The sequence below is a fragment of the Lepisma saccharinum genome, chromosome 24, assembly GCF_977018435.1.
Source record: "Lepisma saccharinum chromosome 24, izLepSacc3.1, whole genome shotgun sequence".
Taxonomy (NCBI): Eukaryota; Metazoa; Arthropoda; class Insecta; order Zygentoma; family Lepismatidae; genus Lepisma; species Lepisma saccharinum.
The window spans coordinates 28,229,081-28,253,470 of NC_139252.1; the positions used below are offsets into that span (position 1 = coordinate 28,229,081).

General features: G+C 39.3%; 1 protein-coding gene across 1 annotated transcript in view; it reads left to right on the plus strand.

The window, feature by feature from the left end:
- The window catches only part of LOC145978354 (uncharacterized), a 60,865-nt gene extending 37,456 nt beyond the window's left edge, over nt 1-23,409 (plus strand). Inside the window, exons 6-8 of the mRNA XM_083110951.1 lie at nt 697-790; nt 6,798-6,969; nt 23,001-23,409. Coding sequence (XP_082967077.1) covers nt 697-790; nt 6,798-6,969; nt 23,001-23,090 — 356 coding nt within the window. The 3' untranslated portion in view covers nt 23,091-23,409. The remainder of the gene's footprint in view (nt 1-696; nt 791-6,797; nt 6,970-23,000) is intronic.
- The last annotated feature ends 981 nt before the right edge of the window (nt 23,410-24,390 follow it).

Genomic DNA, 24,390 nt, shown 5'->3' on the forward strand with positions numbered 1-24,390 from the left:
TCATCTTTATCAATTGCATAATACAATAAAAGCAGGCAGACTTAATAAAATTAAATTCATTGTTATTTACATGCTTTAAAACAATTACAGTTTGGACTTGAGAAGTACTTTTGCTTGTGGGTAATACCCAGCACATGTCCTTGCATCGTGTGGAGAATGTGCATCCTCACAGAGAGTGGTTAAACTATTTGGTAAAGGCAGTGTTCGTAATTTCCCAGCACTGTGAAAATCTTAAGTTGGGCACACTCTCTCTTCCTAAAGTGATTGTTTTGACATTTCTGGAATGAACACAGCCGTTTCCAAGAAATTTTCCAGTTGTCCAGCATCCCAGAAATCAGGAAATCATTTCCCATAGTAAGTGGAATTTTTTCCCCCCAATCCTTGTACTGACATTTCTGGATTTCACACACCCCTAATTCAAAAAGAACTGTAGCTTCATCTTAATACCCTTTTCTGACACACACTTCATCATTCCACCCACACAGATGAGAATTGAAAGTGGAATCATACGTACATTGTGGGATATCATCAGTGCAAAATTAATAAAAAGTGTGAACTGGCATCATATCCGTGAAATTTAAAATCTGAAAAAGTGTAACAATATCTGGTATCTGCTCAGCAATATTTAGCTATTAATATTTGCTACTGAAGTATATTTAGTAGGCATATCTCAATAGGTATCTTATTTCCTTACAGGTCATGCGATGCCAATTCGTTCCTTATGCTTTTCTCCAGATTCACAACTTTTGTTGACTGCATCTGATGATGGTCATATGAAGATCTATGATGTGTGAGTAGTTTGAAACATGTGTATTTTAAATAGGTGTGTATGTAGAGTGTCATAAATTTTTATGTAAGTGGGGTAATGATACTTCATTAACTCGGTTTACAAGTGATTTTGAGTACACTACATCAGTGGTTCTTGAAATTTCCTATACTGTGGACCCCCTTCAAAGATCACTTGCCCGTGCGGTCCTCCAAGAATTAACTCAAAGTTTAATGCTCGGAATTTGCATCATTAAAGAGTAAATGTTCTTGTCTTAGTATTTTACCGAACCTTTGTGGAACATTGGGAGGGTTTCCGCAGACCACAGTTGAAGAACCAATGATTTTCGCAAACACTTATTGTTGGTGATAATTCCCACCACTTGACATCCAGATATGTTGCTTTGGAACGTGACGCATTAACATGCACGGAACATGATAATGTCATCAACTCATTCCCAACAAAAAATGCAGATACCGCAAAACTACTCAGCCGATGATGTAATTAGCATTTTTTTTCCTTTAATGTAAAAGGTCCTTGGTTTGATCCTGACCATGAACCTCAAAAGGGCTGTCTGTTACACCACAGAATTGTTGAGTTGAAGATTTTCCTAACCTAGCAGTAACTATTACTGCACTGACAAAGTAATTTCGTTATGAAAGCACTTTGGTTTACAGTGTAGTAGTCTTGGTTTTTTTTTAGTATAAAGTAATAAACATACAGTACAATAATAAAAACACTGTCTATCTCCATTCAAAAATATTAGTTTTATGTTCCAAAAAAAAAAGTGTTCCATGGCTGGCTATACACCAGCCACACTATCTCTTGGCCCCCATTCACGGTGTAGAACAGTTATTTTGACAAAATCGTGTTTTCCTGATGGAAGAGAAGGAAATCTAAGGTTGCCTGTTGGTGCCCAAACAGGTGGGGGAGGGGGGCAGCAGTAAACCTAATGGGCTGTTTGACTGCAAGTTTCTTCGTAGGTAAACAAAAACAGAAGGTTACTGCCATAAAGGTGGTCCCCAAGCTGGTTCTTAGCTTGCCAGACTCTAGGAAGAAGTGAGATGCCAGATAATATATATACAGAAAAACCTCGTTAATCCTGACCCCAATAAGCTGGACTTCGCTTAATCCGGACAGGCAAAAGGCAAAAGAAAAGCAGAATGTAAGGTTTTAAATGTGGCTAGAAGTCAAGAAGAGAACTTCCCAAATAAAAGGCAGTCAACCACTGATGAAATTCTGTTTCCCGCAGACCTTGCACTGTACTGTATGGTGTATTTAGGCGTATTCCCTTAACAAATGCTCTTTTGTTGCTATAAACGGAGCTTTAATGCACTTTCTACTGTTCTTTTAGGTTATTTCAGTTAATCCGGACTTTCGTTAAACCGGTCAACTTATCCCCTCCCATTAGTGAGAATTATACGGCATACGCTTTTAGAAGGAACATGAGTTCAGCCAATACGCAGCCAGTGCTGTCGCGCTGTTGCCAAACCAACTGCTAGCGGAAGGGAAACAGAGAATTTGCTGTGTCCAATATTCAGCTTTTTATGAGTATAATGCATGCACGTGATATTTGAGTACAATGAAATATATAGTGAAGAATTCTACACAGGATTATATCATATCACTGCAGCATATAAGAGAAACTCGTACCTGAATGAAGTTTGAAGGTACGTATTTATTGTAGAGGAACTGCAAGGTCATCATCATCATCGCTCTCGTTTCTGTTTTGTGGCATTCGAATAGGGGTTCGCCGTTTTCTGTGGTAGATACTTTACCCTGTTTTATAATGCGCAACACAGTATGCACACATACACCACACGCTTTAGCCGTAAGTTCTCGACTCTGAGAAACACTGTTTCACCACGCACGTCTTGCGAACGCCAATTCCTTGAAGTAAGAATAAGCTTTAAAACTAAGATTTCTGTCTTGTGAACGTAATACGAGTATTTACTCTTGGTGCATGTACTAATAGTACGTACTAGGTTTCGAGAGCGACATTATTAATTTGATTTGATTTGCTTTATTTTACTTTGCTTTTCTGTCACTTTGGCTAATTGCGAAGATGGGAATGAGAGATGATATAATGAAATTGATGAAGGGAAATTCATAAACATCCTTGTCCAGGCCAGGATTCGAACCTGGGACTCCTGGCGTCGTAGAGCGATATGCTAACCACTCCACAATGGTGCCGGCGCGACATTATTAAATAACACTCACGCAACACACACACACACACTATTGCACAACTATCGAGCATAAGGGCGTTATTGCACATCGCGTACTATGCCAGTGATCCCGGGTTCGAATCCAGACCTGGGCATCGATATTTGTGAGTGTCCATTTATCAATTTCATCATATCATCACTCATACCCATCTTCGTAAATTAGCCAAAAGTGGCAGAAAATGCGAAGTAAAATAAATAAATCAATAGGGCTGTATTGAATCCTCTCACAACTGTTCTTCATGCCGTACGAGTAAAATTATCTTACACCGCCCTTGTTACGAAAACGCTGAACTCAAAACTGAACCAGACTCGCAATGTTTCTGAACACACAAGACAATGAAAGGTCATTGTGCATATTCAGCCGAATTTGACACCCATTGCTTTACCAAGACACAACAACTCATCGGAGTCAACACGGTGGCAAAGGATCAAAGGACGGAACACCGAAGTCAAACGTAAGGGTCATTGTGTGTGTGATAAGAGACGTGTTGTTACCCGTGTTTCTTCGAGAAACGATAACTCCGGTTGTAGGCAACGCAAATTCATGGGACTTGGACAGACAGGTTCAAAATGTCGTGCCCCATCTTATGATGAACCTTAAACTGGCGAGTTTTATGAAAACTTCTTGCGCGCAAGAAAAATACATAACACGGCGTTTAACTCGCGCGCCGCAGTTTCCTAACTGTACAACGTTGCACTCCTGCCATTGGCTGCTCGCCACGCACACCCTCTTCGTGGCTCCGCCCGATATCGCTTCTAAAACCGTGCATCCTATAATGAGGTTTTACCATATATATATTTACATTCACTTCACTTACAATGTTAATTTATTGATAGACAGTTTTTAAATTGCTCATTTTGGACAGTAATTTTGACCCCATGTCTAGTTTCCACCTTTGGAGAAGCCATCCATCAATACTCGTAAATTTGCAAAGAAATATTCAATTTGTCACTGATTTGGTGCTGTGTAAACTATCAAGTTGACATGGATGCCACTTTTCCTGCACGAGTCTCCACTTTATCCCAGACAGGTCACTCAGGTTAGTGGCACTCATTTCAGGCAAGTTCTGGCATCTATCTTCACTGGCTTTGTCAGAGCGTGAATGCAGAAACTTTGTAATGCCCACACGCATCGATCAGTGCATTTGTTTGTCTCTTTTGTACCACGAAAAGGGACTGGCTGGCATCAATATTAATTGTAACTTTCTCAATATCAGCTGATAATGACATGTTGGTTTTTACATTGTTTTTATATATTAACTGTAATATTGCTTGCATAATTCTGTTCTTGTAAAATAAATTTGCAATTAGGTAAATATTTCCCTTTTATCTAAACCAAGACCTATAAGAAACATTGGTAAAAAAGTGCTCCCCTGTGCATTGCACCACGCCATGAAGGCGTATAGAGGGTGTGGGGGTAACGCCCCACACTTTCTTGATCCGTTCGTGAGTGGGGGTGATGTGATCAGCATCACGCCCCTGACCGCCTTTACCCCCCAGGGTTTCCCCCAGGTACCCATGTTATTCGACGCTGGGTGGGCGCTGGGGCCGCTTCCATCGTTAGAAAAGTTCCCGGATTTGAACCAGCCGGGGATCGAACCCGGGACCTTTAGCATGGTAGTCAGATGTATTACATTGCCCATACATTAATTAAGGAGCTGAATGAAACATTGAGGCTCTTTTAAATCTGATCAGAATTCCGTGGATTAATAGTACTGTCAAATTTTGTATCAGGAACCTATCGATTAATAAAAATTTCATATACAGGGTGTCCCACTAGCTTTCAAACCCGAAAAAAAAACGTTATAATTTCCGAAGAAACATACATAGGAAAATGAAATTCACAATACACGTACCTTGTTTCATGCTGAATACATGATCATCACAGCCGGTGCTGCAAGTGTCTTCCCTGGACGTCCAGACATGTTTATACACGGCGTTCCATAATGCGAAAAGTCCGATGTAGAGTCTCCGGTGTGATCTCGTTAATCGCATTCTCGATGTTGTTTTGCAACTCTTGCAGTGATCGTGGTTTGTTTCTGTAGACACAACCTTTAAGGAAACCCCATAAAAAGAAATCCGGAGGTTCAAATCTGGAAATCTTGGCGGCCACAATCCTTTGGAGATGATTCTGTCACCAAAAAAAGGACTCAATTTCTGCCATGGACATGTTGGAAGTATGGCACATTGCTCCGTCTTGTTGGAAATAACCGCGACGCAGTTATTCATCATCCAGCTGATTCACAAATGTACTGAAGATGTGTAAGTAAACTTGTGTGTTTACTTTATCTTCAAAGAAGATGGGTCCAATGATACGCTGTCGGGAAATTGCACACCAAACTCCCACCTTCAATGGTCCTTTACGGCATCCAAATTCACGTTGAACGGTCTGATATGATCCCGATATCCAATATTTCTTTACAATGAACATGTGTTCTGGTACGGTGTACCGATCCATCCTTGCAATGCAGGGACTCGCGCATCACACTAACCCACACGCACCACTTCCCCTGGCACCACCTACCGTCTTTGTTTTGACACGTGCGTTTTATGTACAACACTGCCTCGTGTTCAGCATGAAACAAGGTACGTGTATTGTGAATTTCATTTTCCTATGTATGTTTGTTCGGAAATTAGCACGTTTTTTTTTTTCGGGTTTGAAAGCTAGTGGGACACCCGTTACTTACACTGAAAATTGGTAATGCAAATTTCTGGCACTAATCAAACATGTATTGCATCATTTTGTAAAAGTGTTTTTCCCCTTTGTAAAACACTGGGTTTGACTGTGTAGTAGTCACCTGGTGGCCAAGTGAGTTGAACAGTGAACTCTGTGTCTGACTACTGAGTGTTCTGGTTTGAGTTCTGCATTTTCATACAGGGTGTCTACTAAAATAACAGATGCAAAATTCTTGACTTTTTCATGGCGTTTTTTTTTTTTCATATTTCTTACCATTTATTTAATCGTCCCGTACTTAGTTATAGTTGGAAATTTAGAAAATGGATAATTATATTCAATAGAAAAAACCTACAACAAGGCCGGTTAAGATGAAAACTAAAGCTATACTTTTAACAAGAGATTTAGAGTTAATACAGTAAAACCTCGTTAATCCAGACTAATAGGGGGATAAATTGACCGGTTTAACGAAAGTCCAGATTAACTGAAATAATGTAAAAGAACAGTAGAAAGGGCATTAAAACTCCATTTATAGCAACAAAACATGTTTATTATCATGTATTTAAAGGGCATAGGCCTAAATACACTATACAGTACAGTAAAATGTAAAGCAATAATGTACATACAATGCAGTACAAGGGTATTCCTGTGTCAATGCAGCTTCTTCCGAAAGCATTCTGCTTTTTTTTCCCCTTTTGCCTGTACGGATTAAGCAAAGTCCTGTTTATCATTGTCTGTATTAACGAGATTTTACTGTACATGTAAAAATTAATGCTTTACACTACATCCTGGATTGGGAATGGCCACAGTACTTTATTTAATATTTTTACAAAACTTCACACATACAAATGTAATTCTTAAGAAATAAAGCTAACAAATCTTAACCACAACTTTATACAATTTTACATTTCCAAATATTCAATTTTATCAAATCCCAGTACAGGTATATAACAATGTAAACTAAAAAAAATAGCAAAAATTCTTGACCACAAACATAATTACTTGACTTTTTCTTGAATGTTTTGTCATTCTTCACTGGTAGACACTCTACATCATCACAATTAACCAAAAGAGGCAGAAATGTGACAAAATAAATGTAATTTACCTAATATTTTTTTCCTCCAAATAGGCAACATGCCAACGTGGCAGGCACACTTTCAGGCCATGCATCATGGGTGCTTAGTGTAGCATTTTCACCAGATAATCAGCATTTCGTCTCTGGCAGCTCTGACCATACAGTAAAAGTGTGGGAGCTAAACAGCAAGCAGTGTGTGCATACCTTTAATGAACATTTGGATCAGGTAAGTGGTTTCGTCATTCAATTTTAATACATTAGAACTAGATTAAAAAGACAAAGTTTTAAAATATTTTACAGTGGACTCTCATTAATTCAAACTTGGATAATTTGCATTTTTCAACCTTTTATTTGGAAAATTCAAAGGCAGCTATCCCGGGACAGCTGTAGGTAAGGTAAGGTTTATCTTTGCTGATATACAGCCTCCACACTCTCCTCAATAACGCGGGATTGCTCACCTGCCTTTTGCATGCAGGTGTTCGTTCTTGGAACTCCCACTAGCCAATGATTTGTGAGTGTCTTTTTATCTGCCCTTAGTTGTCAGATGTGATTTGTCAGGGTACATGTTGAAGTGTGGCTTGTTGAATCTCGAGCAAACATTAGTGACAAATTGTTTTATGCAATAAATGAAATTGAAGATTTGATTAACCTTTTGGGTCCCAAGCATCTCAGTCAAGATACCCAAATGTAACCCTCACGGTCCCAAGCGTGTCGATCGAGACGCTGTGTCAAGGTCGTAGTTTTTACATTATAACTTTTTTATTTTTGGCTAGAATTTTGATATTTTTTATATATATTGTTCCTAAAACATGTATTTAACAGAAATGTTTCTTGCACTTTTTTTCTTCATGAAAATGGAGGTTAAAGAGCGGGAAAAGGGACTTCTCTTTTGCGTCTCTTTTCAAGGGAAAATTTTTGCCGACAAAGGAAGACGGGCTTTGTTGTTCTAAAGCAATGCTTTTCACTCCCGCCTGGTAACTGCATTCGAAGGAAGCTTGTTTATCAGTATCCGATGTCAAAATAAAAGTTTTTTCATGCAAGCGCAAGCATGGGGTGGGGGTAGGGGGAAGACTGCTTGTTGAACTGCGTTGTGAGAATGGAATTTTCGAGGCACGCTGAAGGAAACCTTTGTTTTTGAGCACAAGTGTTCCACAAGTTGCAACACAGGTTACCCTGCATTGTCTAAAAATAGAATTTCAAGCAGCTGCAAGAATCGCCGCTCATTTTTACTGTGTTCTAGCTTTTCGTCCGTGAAAGTTGTACGTAGGTGTGTGTCGTTTTATGCCCAAGTGCGAGGATATTTTTTGAGTGAAGTGACAGACTTCCACAGACTTTTTTGTCATCTACGTGTTTTTCTTGTGGTGTGAAAAGTGTGCTAGTGTCGTTTGTGCCTGATGTGTCCCCAAAAGGCTTATAGTCGACCATGGCTGCCCCCGGTGATCTCCGTTCTGATGAAATCCGTGATGAGCTGGAGGATATGGATACAGACTCCGAGTGGGATGAAGAAGAGCTTGACATTCCCTCTGATATATCATCAGAATCTGATTCTGATGATATGTCACAAAGACGTTCCCCTTCCCCTTCCCCTCCTCCTGCTCCATCCGACTGGCAACCCCCTTCCAGAACTGGTAGAACTGCTCCCAACCCCCAACCCTTCCTAGGACAGACTGGACTGAAGGTTCGACACATTGAAGATTCATCCTCTTCCTCGGACTTTTTTCCTTGACTTTCTCCAAAGAAATCTTCCAGCATCTGGTGACTGAAACCAACAGGTACTACCACCAACATATTTTGCATTTTGTGCATTTTGACATTTTGATATCCTTTTTTTTGGGGGGGGGGGGGACCCCATTTTTTAAAAAAATAATTTCAGGGGATTTCCCCCCTTTCCCCCTCCATATGTACATCGAATGTGCATAAATTATATATTGTCTGAATCTGTGATTCATTCTGCATACAACGGTATATCGTTCATATCTCTAGGGCATTTAGTTTCTGAGCTATAGTCATTTCAATGTAACTCTGCATTTCGCTCAATTCCAAAGCTTGAGACAGTGGCGTACAAGCCTTTCGTTTGAGGGGTACAACTCTCGTTACATTGGTCATATGACAATGATACAAATATTTTTCTGTTTCTTACATGCCAGCGATAATTTCTATGTGCATTTTGAACTTTTCATACCCTTTTTTTTGAGGGGGTGGGGGCAGGGGGGAGAAACCCCATTTTTTTTAAAAAAGTATTTTTCAGGGGATTTTCCCCCTCCATATGTACGCCGAATATCGTCCGAATCTGTGATTCATTCTGCGTACAACGGTATATCTTTCATATCTCCAGGGCAAATAGTCTCTGAGCTAAAGTCATTTCAAGGTACTGCTGCATTTTGAAACTTGAATCAGTGGCGTGCCAACCATTCCTTTTCGGGCACAACTCATGTTACATTGGTCATATGATAATAATGCAAATATTTTTGTGTTCCTTACATGTCAGCGATCATTTCCATGTGCATGTCGACACTGTCATGTACTTTTTTCTTGGGGGGAGCTGGGGAACCCATTTTTTCCGAAATTTTGGAATTTTGAGAGCCCCCTTCCCCCTGCCAAATATATGCTGAATTTGCATAAATTTCATATAGTCTGAATCTCTGGTTCATTCCGCGTACAACGGTATATCACTCATCTCTCTAGGACAATTAGCCTCCGATCTTCACTCATTTAATTGACCAGGGGGTTTACATGTGAAAATGGCCTTGGGACTCAAAAGGTTAATTGTAAAGTAAAAGACAAAGTTCTCCATTCATATAGCACCGTGTCATGAAGGCACATTTAGGGGATGTGTAGCTAGGGCCCTATACATTCTCGATCTCTGTCATTTTGGAGGTGATGTGATCAACATGACACACTGGCTGCCTTTACCCCCAGTGTTCCTCCCCCAGGTACCCATTGATTTGAGGCTGGGTGTGCCTCAGAGCCACTTTATGCGATGACAAGGCCGGAAAAATTCTGACCCTAGATCACCCACCCCAGAAATTGAACCTGGATCTCCCCTCATGGCAGTCACATGCCCTACCAACTATACCACCGATTTGATTAACCATGTAGAAATAAAGAAACAAACTTCAGTGAGAAAAGTTAGCTAACATTGTTGCAACTGTATATGATGTGAGTGAGTTACTAAATTATTTATTCATACTATGGGAATGAGACGTGTAAATAGATAATTAAGGTACTCACGATTTCCGCGAAGCTGTTTTACATTATTTTCTATTAATTTCGGTAGCCACTGCCACCATCCTCGTTGGAATTCATTGTGTTGTTGCTTGGCGCATTTCTGTTTTTTTTTTTCCTAAATCGCCGCTAGTTGTGCTGCTGTTACCTGTATGTCTGCGTATATGTCGTCTGCTGTTCACCGGTGTTAATTGCTGCAGTAACGGAAGCCAGGCGTGGTGTGCCTGACCACTATCTATGTTCAGTTCATGGTTGTAGTGCATGATGGCGTGTGTTTCTTTGATTTTTGTGTGTTATGAGAGTGTGTGCTTTGTATTTGACATGTACTTTCTCAATTTTATGGTTGTGGAATTTGATATGCTTGGCAAGTCCGGTGATGGGTTGGGCAGTTTATGCATTTGATAGGTGCTGCTGAATTCTCTCACTGATGGGCCTGATGGATCTGCCGATGTAATGAGCCTTGCACTCTCATTCAGCATCATAGATGCCTGGATTGTTGAGGGGGGGAGAGGAAGTACCGTTTATGTTCGTTTAGTTGGTCAGCTATTTTGGAGGTTGGTTTGTGTGCTATTTGGATGCTGTAGGGGTGGAGGGCTTTGGTAAGGCAGTTGGATGTGGTAGGATGGTAGGGAAAGGCAAACCACTGCTGCATGTGATAGGTTTGAGTTGTTGCAATAGCGGGAGCCAAATATGATGTGCCTGTCCACTGTCGATATTCAGATCACGTGGGAAGTGCATAATTGCGTGTGTCTCTGATTTTTGCGTCAATCAGGGTGTGCGCTGTATGCCTGACTGAAACTTTTTGGATCCTTGTTCGTTAAGCTTGAGGTGCTTTGCTAGTCCGGTAGCGGGTTGCGATTTTTTTGCATCGGTTTAGTGCTGTTGTATACGTTCGTTGGTGGATCTGCCAATGTAATGCGAGTTGCACTCACACTGGTCATCATATACTCCCGGTTGTCAAGTGGTGAAAGGAACTATCTCTTGTGTTAGGGCAGTGGCTATGTTGTTCAATGGTTTGTGTGCAAGTTTGATGTCATACTGTTTCGGGGTCTTGGTCAGGTGGTTAGATGTTGTCTGGTGGTAAGGGACGGCAATCCATTTCGTTTTATAGCTGCTGGGTGGGTGGTGGTAGTTAGGTTGTCCCACCTGCATGTCAGCTTTGCTACACCATGTAGAAAGTTGCACTGTGCACCCATGCTGAAGTCCTGTCTGTAACCATGCTAACTTCTTCCTTCAGATCCTCTTCACTTGTGCAGTGAGAGACAACTCTTCGGTAGAAATGAAGCCATACATTAGCTTTATGTTTGGGTGGGTGATTGGAGAGGGAGTGGATATATTGGTTCCCTGCCCCTGGTTTTCTGTGTACTGTGGTGGTGAATTTGTTGCCCCTTCTTGTGATAGTTAGGTCTAGAAAGTTGATGCTGCCGTGGTTTTCAAATTCTATTGTGAATTTCAGCCTGTGGTGAATGTTGCTAAGTTTTTCATAAGTAATGTCCCCCATGCTCACTGTACCATACCATGAAGGTGCATCTTTTTGGAGATGATGTGGTCACCATCATGTTCCGACTGTCTTTATTCTCCAAGTTTCACCCCTAGGTACACATTTATTAGAGACTGGATGAAACCCAGAACACTTTATGCATGGACAAGTTCGGAAATATCCCAACTTACATCATTCACAGTAGGAATCGAAGCCATGTCTCCACATGGCAGTCAGATGCCCTACTAAATGGACCCTCATGGTTCATTCTTTAAACGTAGTGTATTCAATCGCAAGAATTAACAATGTTTTTAAAAGTCCACCTAACCACTGCCAGACTTTACAAAATAATGTAAATGTTATTATTGAAGCAGTTTTTCTTCTTTCTGCAATGTTATGTCCTGATTCCCAAAACTGTTTCAAGCTTACACCACCAAAATATATACACACAAACCAGGCATGTAACAGGTGGTTATAATTAAACTGACGGTGCTCAGAGTGGTACAGCACGGGCTGAAATGAGCGTAGGAGTCTGTAAATTCATAGATATGCTAATGAAGCAATGCGCTCGCGAATTATGAAAAAATAATAATAAATAAATAAAAGAGTTCCAATTCTTGCCACCAGGTTAAAATTTGGCACTGTAAGCAGTCAGAACGTGGAAATTTCCATAACTCGGACGTCAGTATGTTTTTCCGACGTCGGTGGCATTGCCTAACCGTTGTGTGAACTCCCTGGTGGTTGTTGGTGACCCTCGTTGATGATTCCTTTTAAAAAGGTTGAATTTGTTCGTGTAAAACACAATGGCTATTGCGAAGAGAGACCGTGCACTGCTAGTGAAGTTGTTTTACCAGAATGGGAACAATAGCAACGCTGCATTGCGGGAATATCACCGACAGAAAGGGCTGAGAAGAGGGCCCATGTCAATTAATGGGCTAAAGAACATGATGAAGAAATTCGAGGAAACAGGTGAATTGGGTGTTGCACCAGGGAGAGGAAGGTGGCCCATCCCCGTGGAAATTGTGAACAAAGTTGCTGTAGCTGTAGCTGACCGTGCAGCACATGCCTCACCTTCCGCAACCAGTGCTCGAGCTGTGGCACGTGAATTGTCTCTTCCTTTGTCTGTTCGCAAGGTTTTGCGGTGCATTTTACACTGGTATCCCTACAAGATTCATACTGTGCATCAATTGAAACCCCAAGATATTCCAAAATGCCGTGAGTTTGCCCATCGATTTTTGGCACGCATGGAAGTGGATGACATGTGGCCGGGGAATATTATGTGGACTGATAAGGTGCATTTTACTCTGGACGGTGCAGTGAATACACAGAACTGTCGCATATGGGGTTCATACACATGTTGTGCAGGAACAACCATTGCACTCACGTTACGTGACTGTTTGGTGTGGGTTCACTAGCTCCTTCATTCTTGGTCCGTTTTCCTTTGAGGAGATTACACCTCGAGGGCCTATTAGGTGCACAGTGACATCTGCACGTTATTGGGACCTCCTTGTGTAACACATGATTCCAGCTTTGCAAGAACGGAACTGTGAACACACCACCATTTTCATGCAAGATGGGGCAACACCACATGTCGCTCGTCAAGTGAAAGATTTGCTGCGGGAAACCTTCACTAATGACCGCATCATCTCTAGGCAATTTCCAGATGTGTGGCCTTCCAGGTCCCCCGACCTAAATCCATGTGACTTCTGGTTTTGGGGATATTTAAAAGATCATGTCTATCAGAGACATATCCGGTCTCTGCCTGAGCTGAAGGCTAGCATACAATGATATGTCACTCAGATTTCACCAGACATGCTGCGAGCAACTGTCGACCATGTCGTGTTACGGATGCAGCCTGTTGCCAAGTTGGGAGGTCATATTGAACAGTTCTTGTAACCATAGTTCCTAATAAACGTGCCAGAACCACTGTTATCATGTGTTTGATCATTCCTACCTTTTTCCTGTACCCATTCCACGTTCTGACTGCTTACAGTGCCATATTTTAAACTGGTGGCGACAATTGGAACTATTTTTTTTCCATAATTCGCGAGCTCATTGTTTAATTAGCATGTATACGAAGTTTCAGACTCCTATGCTGATTATAGCCCATGCTGTACCACTCTGAACACCGTCAGTTTAATTATAATCACCCGGTATCTAGAAATATGGTACGGGGGTCCAAACCAAGTGTCTCAAAATAATGATAATAATAGTAATAATAAAAATAAGGTTTAAACTAAAATAATTATATTATATTAAATAAAATACTATTAATTAAGATATTCAAATTAATTAATGTTATTTTTATTGCATGAATCTGTAAAAGGACAGTATAATTTATAGTGATATTACTGCACGTATTCATTATCTAGCTTATGTGTAGTTAAGGCCGGCAAAATTTGTAAAAAAGAAAAAAACGATAAAAAAGACTACTCTGTTAAGGTCGTACTAAAGGTGATTTTGCGGTAATTTTTCAATAACAGATGGCAGCACCATTTGTCATGGCAACTGAGTGCCATGATGCTAGATCTACGCATTGCTATACTCAAGGTAGCTACATACTGGTTGATCAATAAACTATATTGAAGCAACATTTGCTGTCAATAAATGACGTCACATTTGCCTAGTTTCTTTTTAAGTTAAGAGAACTGAAACAAAGGATGGTGGAAGAACGCATTGTGCTAGATATTTGATAGTAGTCGTTTAAATGCATCCTAAACAGAAGAGTTATTTATTTCACCATTGTAAAATGACGTTGAAGTGTTAAATATATATCTGCAACATAGTAAACTTTGGCAATGAAGTTGCAGTAATTTGCAGCATACGAGGATTGCTGCAAGATTAATGCCTCCATTTTTCTCACTGCAGGTGACAGTGTAGATGTTTTGATTTGCAATTGGTGCCCCAAAGCAAAAAATCTAGGTTTTTCCTGATAGTAAAAACCTCTGTTTGTTCGAAAGCAAACATAAAGCACATATTCAATTATTTGTTCTCACGAAGTTATCCAACGAGCGTAATGCAATTTAGGGAAAGCAATTACGGAAAAGACGTAACAAGATACAGTGGAGTATATAAAGAAATAATAGTGAAATAACTCTAATGATGATGACAATATTTGTGGCACATAAAAACGAAGACCGTAACTGTGTCCAAAAACAGCCTCTTCAAATGTTGTGTTAGTCAAGTGTATAGTCCATGCATGAATCCATTTACGAAGCCATTTTATATTTCGTTATTGCATGAAATCAGAACGAAACCTATTGTGATGTTCTAGTACCATACGTGTAAATATGTTGTTTACCTTATAGTGGGTACCGAAAGTATTCATAATTCATCTTGCACAATGATATACTTATCAGATAGGTATGTATACTTACCAAGGCATATTGCTGACTGACTTACAACAGCGTCGTTTTTACAGTTTCCAAGTTAGAGGAAGCATTAGTGTTGTTTAGTAACACTATGGTGATCTGGCATTGATTGGCAAGTCTCGTGTAAAACAGCAATGGATTTACACAATGGGAAAATACCTTCTATGTGAAAACATGTAAAACAAACAATTGATAATATAAGATTTCTCAGCTTTCCAGTCTGGATTTCAATTCTATTGGGAATTTAAAGGTGATAAATCTGCTGCACAATAGATATGAGATCATAACAGTAATATCGTCAACTTTGTATCAGTTTGATTACACACCTGCCCCCCAGCGAAAGCCACAGTTTCGACAAGGAAAAGCCCTAATTAGATCTTTTAAAAAATATACTCCTATGGAATTACATTAGAATAAGTATGTTTAGAATGTAGTATGAGAAGTGATCATCAAAATACATGAGAGATTATTAGTGGCATAAATCATAAATAAGTGTATAATTATTTAATTATGATGCAAAAATTTATCATTAATTTCAACACTTTGTAAGATACCTGAAATGAAGAATCAATCAGGATGTTTTACAGAATGTAAGAAATATCAATCAAAATACAAGATATGAGATAAAACACAAAGAAATCCTTGTTATATAAACTGTAATGACGGAATATCGCAACATATGATACACACACACAGATTCTCAACAGGTACCGTCAAGCAAACAAGACGAATGAATACATGAGCAAGCAAATCGTAGGTTTGTAAGCACTTTAAAATATGTGATAAATATTAATAAATGCGATAAACAATTATTACATATGTCATAAACATAACATGCTAAATATGTTGAGACATTAAAAGAATAAAGGTGAATATCTTTGTACTAAAAAAATAGAACATAACATGATAAAGTCTTGTTCACTACAAGTGGAACAAAATAAAAATCAACATACTCAGTACATACATAAACTTTTTACAGCACAGCACTACCAAAATTAAATATTTCATTTATGAAACTGAAACTTTTAGTAATTGAAAACCCTATTTTACAGTTTTGTTTTATCTTCTATGGGCTTTAACACATGATCAGGTTCTCTAAGGGGCATACCCCTTGCTGATCGTGAATCCACCAGTTCAGGTAGCACTGACACGTTATAGAAATTGTAGAGTTTGGGATAAAGATTTTCCCAGAATGGCTTATGAAGAATTCTTATTGTCTGGGTATCGTTCGGGGACCATACGAACAAGTCGCACCATTCCCTGTCTGTTATTTCCAACTGTCCTTGTATTTGGTAATAATAGCAGTGTGCTTTTCTCAAGTACATCATCTCATTTTCGTTTACTTTCAACCCAATATTTCTACTTCTCGCTACGTCAACAAGTCTTAAACATTCTCGGGCATTGTACGGACATTTTATCTCCAATAAGCCGTCACTGTTCACCAAACAATCTAGAATACTACATAAAAATGGGTGCATTTTATGTACAAATAATCTACATTGCTGCACATTATAATTTGGGTGGAACCTTGCATATTGCATACGAGCATCTGGTTTATTATCCCTTCCATAAACTAGTGAAAAGGCACGGCCGGTGTTTTCATGGAGATTTGTTATTCTTTTTACCAAACAACAAGTACGTGTTGTTGGTCTTCATGATGCAACGTCTTTGAACAAAGAAGATGGTATTCTCTTACTTCTTTCTTCACGCCATCTCTCGCTATTGACTTGGCCACGTGTTAATACTTCGACCTCATCTCCCGTTGATACACTCAATCTTTTAACATGACTCTGGGCCAGATTATCATATATTTCTTTGGAAAGATCTGGAGTACTTTGATTAGTTCCATAATGAATATCGCCTCGCAGGAATTTGTTTACTTAACTTGCATTTTTCTGAAAATTTACCAAATTGTGTTCTACAGCATCTTCTTTTTTCACTGCGTTGTTCCCGCCTCCTAATAAATGACATTACAGAAGGAGGACTGACACCTGAGAGTTCTCTGTGTACAGCATCATGTCACCCTTGGCCTCGAGTTTGGTAAGCCAATGCAGCTACACAAGCTCTACGTTGAATGCTTCCAGCTCGAGAAAAATCCACCCTTTTACCCCCTACAGCTTTTGCAAACTGACTCTCGTAGCTTTCGGCCAGGTTGTTGGTAGCATTCCACAATAATGTATTTGCTATGCATGTTATTGTTCTGTCCAGTTCCTGCTCAACTGCTCTTAACACACCACTCTCCTTCATTTGAAGGTAACAGTCACCATCAGGATCAACTTCCTTTCTCTTGCAAAATTCTCCATACTTTTGATGACAGCCAAACACGTGACAAATGACATTCCTTAATTGGTTTTTGAAATTCTGAAGTCTAGTCTCTGTAATTTCATTCACTTTCATTATTGCACTACATTTAATCACTGCCCGAACTCCAACAGCAAGTCGTGATAATCGTTTTCTCAACAATTTTCTCGATTTAACACCTGAAGGGTCTGGGAAACGTTTACTAGCTACAGAAATTTTGTCCAGAGTACAACTAAATCTTCTGACAGCATGATAGATAGGCACATTCAATTTTTAGTATACGCGAACCATACAATACACATTCACGCACTTTGGTCATGGTGCTTGCATCACCATCACCAATTAGTCTTGTGCAGCGCAAGCGGTGCACTTCTTCAATATAATTTAGTCCATCGGCAATGTTGTCTGCTTCCATGGCAGTAGATGCCCCTTGCCAATTTTTAAAACATATGTGAACTCTTGGTTTTATTTTTTTCATCAGTAGCGCAACATATCAGACACACTTTATTTCTCACGCCAACAAACAGCAAGGACTGTGTTTCGGCACCAATGATAACCGCCTGAAATAGAATTTCAGAAAGTTATAATTAGCAATCTTCATTAGCATACTTTCAACATTGTTTTTTTTACATCAGTATTAGGGCATGGATCAAGTTCTAAAGGGCAATGATTTATTTGGTAAGCGAGATGCATTGTTCTTGGTAAATCAGAAGACCTGAATTCGAGTCAGGAGAAAGGTAAGATGTTTATCTTTCTGTAAATGTCCCTCTTCACTTTCATCAGTAGCGGCAATTAGGGGGAGCGAGGGGAGATAGTTGCCCCCTCCCCTTCACTTTTTACCAGCTTTTGTCCTTGCACTGTAGCATCTTAATACTAACCCTTGACTACTAAGAGAAAGTAAACTGTCCTTGCCCCCCGCCCTCGTACATACACACAGTCTTGCTTGTTGCACTTTGCACAGTTAGGAAGCGTAACAACTCAAAATCACTAAACAAGCTAGATCAATGAATAGACTCGTAGATTGATGAATGAAATAACTATTGAAACAATTAAATTAGATATTCACTACCGGATATCTAGTCGTTGTCGACTTCCGTGGTTAATTGGTTATCGCAAAGAAGTCGGGGTCCTGTGTTCGAATCCTTGATAAGACATGGATGTTTGTGATAGTCTTCCCTTTTGAAAATTTAAAAATAAAAAATACTTAATAGAAAGCCAAAAAATGAAAATTAAACATCTCCATTATGACCGGGGTCGAGAATGTGTGGAACCCTACCTCCACACCCCCATATGCCTTCAAGGCAAGGTGTAATGCACAGGGGATAGTTTTACCTTACACTCAGGGTTGTTAAAGGTCCAGGAACCTTAAAATTCTAATGGGTTCCCTGTAGGACCGGAACCTTTTTTCTTGCACAATTTAAATTCAGTCCAAGTTGCGTATTATTTCATTGAAAAAAGGTATTTTAATTGTTCCTGAAAAACGGTTCCCGGACCGAATTTAAATTCTTCCGGAAAAAAGGTTCCCGGACTGAATTTAAATTCTTCCGGAAAAAAGGTTCCTGGACTGAATTTAAATTCTTCCGGAAAAAAGGTTCCTGGACTGAATTTAAATTCTTACGGAAAAAAGGTTCTCGGACCGAACTTAAATTATTTCAAAAAAAGGTTCCTGGACCGAAATTAAATTCGTTCAGAAAAAAGGTTCCCTGACCGGATTTAAGTTCATCCGAAATAAAGGTTCCTGGACCGTATTTAAATTCATCCAGGAAAAAGGTTCCTGGACCAGAATTGAATTGTATTGAATTAAAATTCCCGGATCTTTAACAACCCTGCTTACACCTTTATATTTATTATCTTCACTTACCACTCCTGACGAGGCATTATACCCATGTCGGTACGTCCTTTTACACCAGATGCCATCCACAATAGCTGTAATGTTGGGGAAGTTTTCTGAATCTGTGTCACCCCTGTCTTCTGCTAACTTCTTCTCTTCGGCAATTGCTTCACTTAATGCTTTATTTGTACACTTCTTCAATATTTTGCCCAGAGATTTTTCGTGATGAATGAATGTTGGTTGACTCATGGAATACTTCTAATTGTACACCTATGAGAACATTCACTTTTGTTGCACTCATAGAAGCAATTACTCTCCAGTCCATTCTGTGTCGTTTTTACTAGAAACATTGATCCCCCAAAATTGCATTTATACGAATGTGCCTCCAGTAATCGTGCTTGCTCAATTACGTGACCCATGTCACAAATAGGAAAAATTGTCTCCATAAGGCACTCCTTTTTTAAGTCTCCCGAATGTGGTTGTGAGTGGCGGTAATGAACTTGTCTTCACACGTAGGGCTTTCATATGCATTGAATGGAGGTATATCTTATAGTGCACGTAGATAGGAGGACAAAGTAGTCCCTCTCACAGGCGAAGCATTCTGTGTGGATGGTATATATTCTGATGTCGACAATGAATCGTCATAATTCACATTAGGGTCCATAACTTTGGGGTGCTCCTCATTGTTGTGCGATAACAGCATTTGGATTTTCTACTGCAGACCTGTGAAAGAAAGACATTATTGACATGACTCCAGACAAACAGTACAACTCAAGACAAAACAATGCTCACGTTATTCTTTAAGAAACGTAAGGAAGCAAGTACCAAAATTAATTGCGATTTTGCAGTATTATATTAAAAGTAGATATAAATATAAGAGCGGCAAGAAATTGTAACAAAGCTCAACATTATCAATCCACAGGTATGGGCATAAGTAAGTCATCATAAACATCATATAATCAATCATTGTCTGAAAAAGTGAAGCAAAAAACATAGATGACTTTAATTTATTCGTACATTGAGAAACCATGTTTTGTACTACTAAGTTTACATGATTGTACATGTTTAAATTGTGTTTATGGGGGGGGGTCTCGAAGTGGATACTTTGTCGTATTGCAATTGAAAGGTCCTGGCTTCGATACCCTGTGGAGGCATATTACACAGTAGTTATGTTAACTTCCTATCAGCCTATCTGCGCAACGAAAAGTTGTATTTCGGGACTCAAAATGCTTCCTTAGCAACATGCCATAAAAGTGTTGTAACGATCGAGCAATATGCGCCTGTGCAGTAGCTCATGCAACATGGTCGCTCCACTGTTGACTTACACCGTAGAAGAGCAACGAAGTGTTATAAGTTTTTTGTGGTCAGAGAGAGTGAAACCTTCTGAATTTTACAGCAGAATGAAGATTCAGTTCAAGTCAGGAAAGAGAGTACTAAATTAACAGATTCACTGGTCGATCTGCTGTTTCACTGCCTCAGTTGTCACGTAACCAGTCTCCCACTTTGGTGTTCATCTCTGACATTTCATCTTCTGTCTTTAAGTCTTTCCACCCATATACTCTCCACTGACTTAAACAATTGTCCAACAATTTTTCTTTGATGCCTTTGTGCTTGCAACTAAAAGTGTTGTATTTCCTTACTTTGAAATTGAACATTGAAACAAAATTAACATTTATGTACAAATATAAAATTTTGTTACGAATTTTGAAGTAGAAACAGTTTTCTGTCCTCCAGAAAGGAGGACATTTCCCCAGTTTCCTAAAAACCCACCTGGACCATTTTTAGGACCCGAAAAAAGGGATGTCTGGTAACCCTAGAGCAATTTGCACTCTGTTTTTCTCCTCAACTTTATAATAAATACACTAAAGGGATTACTAACTAATATATTTTGCTGTGTTATCATTAAAATAAAATAAAAATACATAATCCTTCCCAAGGCTGTATTAAAATGTTAGTATACTCACTGTTATGGTACTGCTTCAGCTGGAACATACCCTACAAAATTTGTAGTTTGTGTTCATACCCTACAAAATTTGTAGTTTCCGTTGTAGTCTATCTTATACATTGAGTCTCGTGGTCAACTTGTCCACGGAGCAGCGGCTAGTGTGCAGGGCATTGAGACTATGTCTGCCAGCAAACTGGATGCCACATCCACATAACTGGAACTGCTAGCTATGTAATGAAATAAGCTCATACAATTTCATGGACAGTTACAATTAAAATAAGCACATGTCTTGTTACAAGAGTTGTTGAAAATGTTGTCCTCCTGCTTCCACAAATTTACGACATTTTTTAAGGAAATTTTCACTAACATGCATCAGTTCCTCGTTCGAATTTGCTTCAATTTGTCTCCTGATATGTATTTTTTTTATTTTTTGTAATGTATGGCTTCAGGTTTAGAAGCTTGATAGCTCACCACGCAGATGACTTGGAAATGTCTGTTTCTTGTGCAAAGCGCCGGAGGGATTTTTGAGGAGTATGTACCATTCGTGCTCCAACGTCGTCTAATTTCTCTGCAGAAATAACATGCCATTTTACCGGTCACTTCTTATCAAGAACAGACCCCGTTTTCCTAAATTTGTTCACAAGTTTTTGAACACTCCCTATGTGTGAAACGGGAACATCTTGGAATTCTGAAAACACTAAGTTGCTGACCAAGGCAGTTTATTAAGATAAAAAACACTTAACAGGTAACGTTTCAACCCTGTATCAGGGTCTTCCTCAGACGAAGAACTAAACTAAAATGATGAAATATACTACACACAGAAAGATTACATACACATAGCAGGGTCACTAGCCACACAACAACAAATCAAGTTGACATTCCTTATCTAGGAAGAATTTCTCTAAAGGAATTAAACATATCACCTCTTGACAGTTGACTAATGGGTCAGAGTGCAGAGGATGCGAAAGTGTATATATAGGGGGAACGAAGAAGAGACATAAAGACAGGTTAAAGCAGCACATGGATGATGTGAGATTGAAGAGAGACAGGAATGCCATATTCAAACACACTAGAGAAACAGGACATGAAGTTGAATGGGATTCGGCTAGGCAAATAAGAAAAGAGAAGAGAGAACTAGTGGGAAAATGGAAGGAGGCCAAAGAAATAGAAAAGAAAGGAGAAGACATCATGAATTGGAATGGGGGACTCTAGATAAACAGGGAATGGAAGAGTGTGTTAGAGAAAGTTGAAAGGATGAAGAAAAGGAATGAAGAAAAAAGAAGTATGGACAAGGAATAAAGAAGAGAAAAGAAGGAGACCAGAGGAGGAGGTATTCATCCATATCCAAAAAGGCAGGAGGGGTGGGTGAGTGGTAAGCAGGTGGCTCCAGACTCTTGCTAATCTTGACCTGTCAATCACCTGTCAGTGTAGCTGACCCATTAGACAACTGTCAAGAGGTGATATGTTTAATTCCTTTGGAGAAATCTTCCTAGATAAGGACTGTCAACTTGATTTGTTGTTGTGTGGCTAGTGACCCTGCTATGTGTATGTAATCTTTCTGTGTGTAGTATATTTCATTCTGATACAGGGTTGAAACGTTACCTGTTAAGTGTATTTTTTATCTTAATAAACTGCCTTGGTCAGCAACTTAGTGTTTTTAATATGGAAACAAGGCTTAATTATATTAAAATTGGAATTCTGGTGCAAAATGCCTTCTAATTTCCCTACAAGAATTCATAATTACGTAAGAGTCGTACATAAAAAATTGTTGTTTTAAATTGCAAATATAGACTGCAGAAAAGCACCAGTAATATGTAAACTAAAACAAAACAATCTAAAACACTCGTTAGCATACTAACACTTCACAAACACTTCCAAAGTTGACACCAGCTATCTGATAAAGCACTGACGTCGGTCTAAATGCCGGTAGATGCGCTCTCACTACCTGGTGCGATGGCCACAGCTCCGCAGACAAGTCGACCACGAGACTCACTGTACAAGGCATTTAGTGATGTGGAGAGGGGCTAAAGTGGCCCGATATTTCTTTATCCCTATGACTTCTGTAGTGCATTATGCTATTTCTAAAGTTTGCATTTTCTTTCAGGTTTGGGGTGTCAAGTACAATCCAGATGGCAATAGGATAGTGTCTGTGTCGGAAGATAGGTCTGTGAATGTTTATAACTGTCCCATCTGAAAGAAACGTGCACAGATGCAGCTGTGGTTATGTGGACAAAGATATGTATGTATGTAAAAAAAGTGGACCAAAACTTGCACTTTTAATTTCAAACCGACATTATTTTAACAGGTGATTTTGTATTTGTGTACAAAGACAAGTGGAACATACTTTTTTTTTAACCAAATACACTCAAACCAAAGTGCATTGTGAATGAAAGACTTTGATTTTCATGTAAATATTACTTTCTCTTTCTTTGTGTGTTCTCACAACTTTTTGCTCTGCAAAGAAATAAATAAAAAGGATACTTTTCTGTAACTTATGAAAAATATAAATTACTTATTTGCATTTTTTCCATGTGGTTTATTCTGTAGTAACTAGAGAATGACCCAAAAAAAGTTTATTTAACCTAAGGAAATATTGATTGATTTGGTGTTTTAAGTTCACTTTATGCACAATAAGGCTAATCGGGACTGGACGTACAGTTAAAAGTGGGATTTGAACCACTATGTGCCTCCACCGGATATCGAACCCGGGGCCCCTTGATTGCAGGGCAACGATGCTACCACTATGCCATCGGGGAGGCCCTTGAAAATATTGAGTTGCAGAATTGAAGTACAGGGTAATTATAAAGGAATGAAACAGTTTGGGAACCTTATAACTCTGGGATTTATTACCAAAGAAATACTCGAAAGAAATATTTGTCATGTTGAACAACACGTACCTTCTTTTACGCTCTGAATTTTTGTACCAACCTTGATACTTCTTCAGGATGCAATGAGTGATCTTCTGGTAGGGCACCTAAAAGGCAATCTCACTTCTACGTAGTACACCCCGGTAACAGCTTCTCGCAGACTAACAAGCCTCTGGTGGCTCGACCCATTGCCATGAGAATCCTTTGTGGGGTTGTGTTATACTGTGTGTTGAGTGTCCCTTTATAGTCAGAATTTTAACCGAGGTAAGGATATTTAAGTCCTAGGAGACAGTAGAGTTCTTGTTAACTAATAAATTAATTAGTTTTTAAAAAACTAGAAAAAAAGTTTTTAAGAGATAATTTCGCCATATTGTGTGACAGTCAAATGTAGCCTATATGCTGATGTGTCCATACTACAGAGCATTCCCTGACATTCGCTACGAGACTCGGTGGCAAGCTTCCCGGCATCAGCGCTTGTCTTTCCCGGTGAACAGGTCAGCGACAGTCGCTAGAGTCGGCTGTTAGAATTAGTTTTCATATTGTGTACTAACCTTGACTACAGAAGGTGTTGAAAATGATGTCCCTCTGCTGCAACACATTCCTGGCTTCTCCGAAGGAAATTGGCAT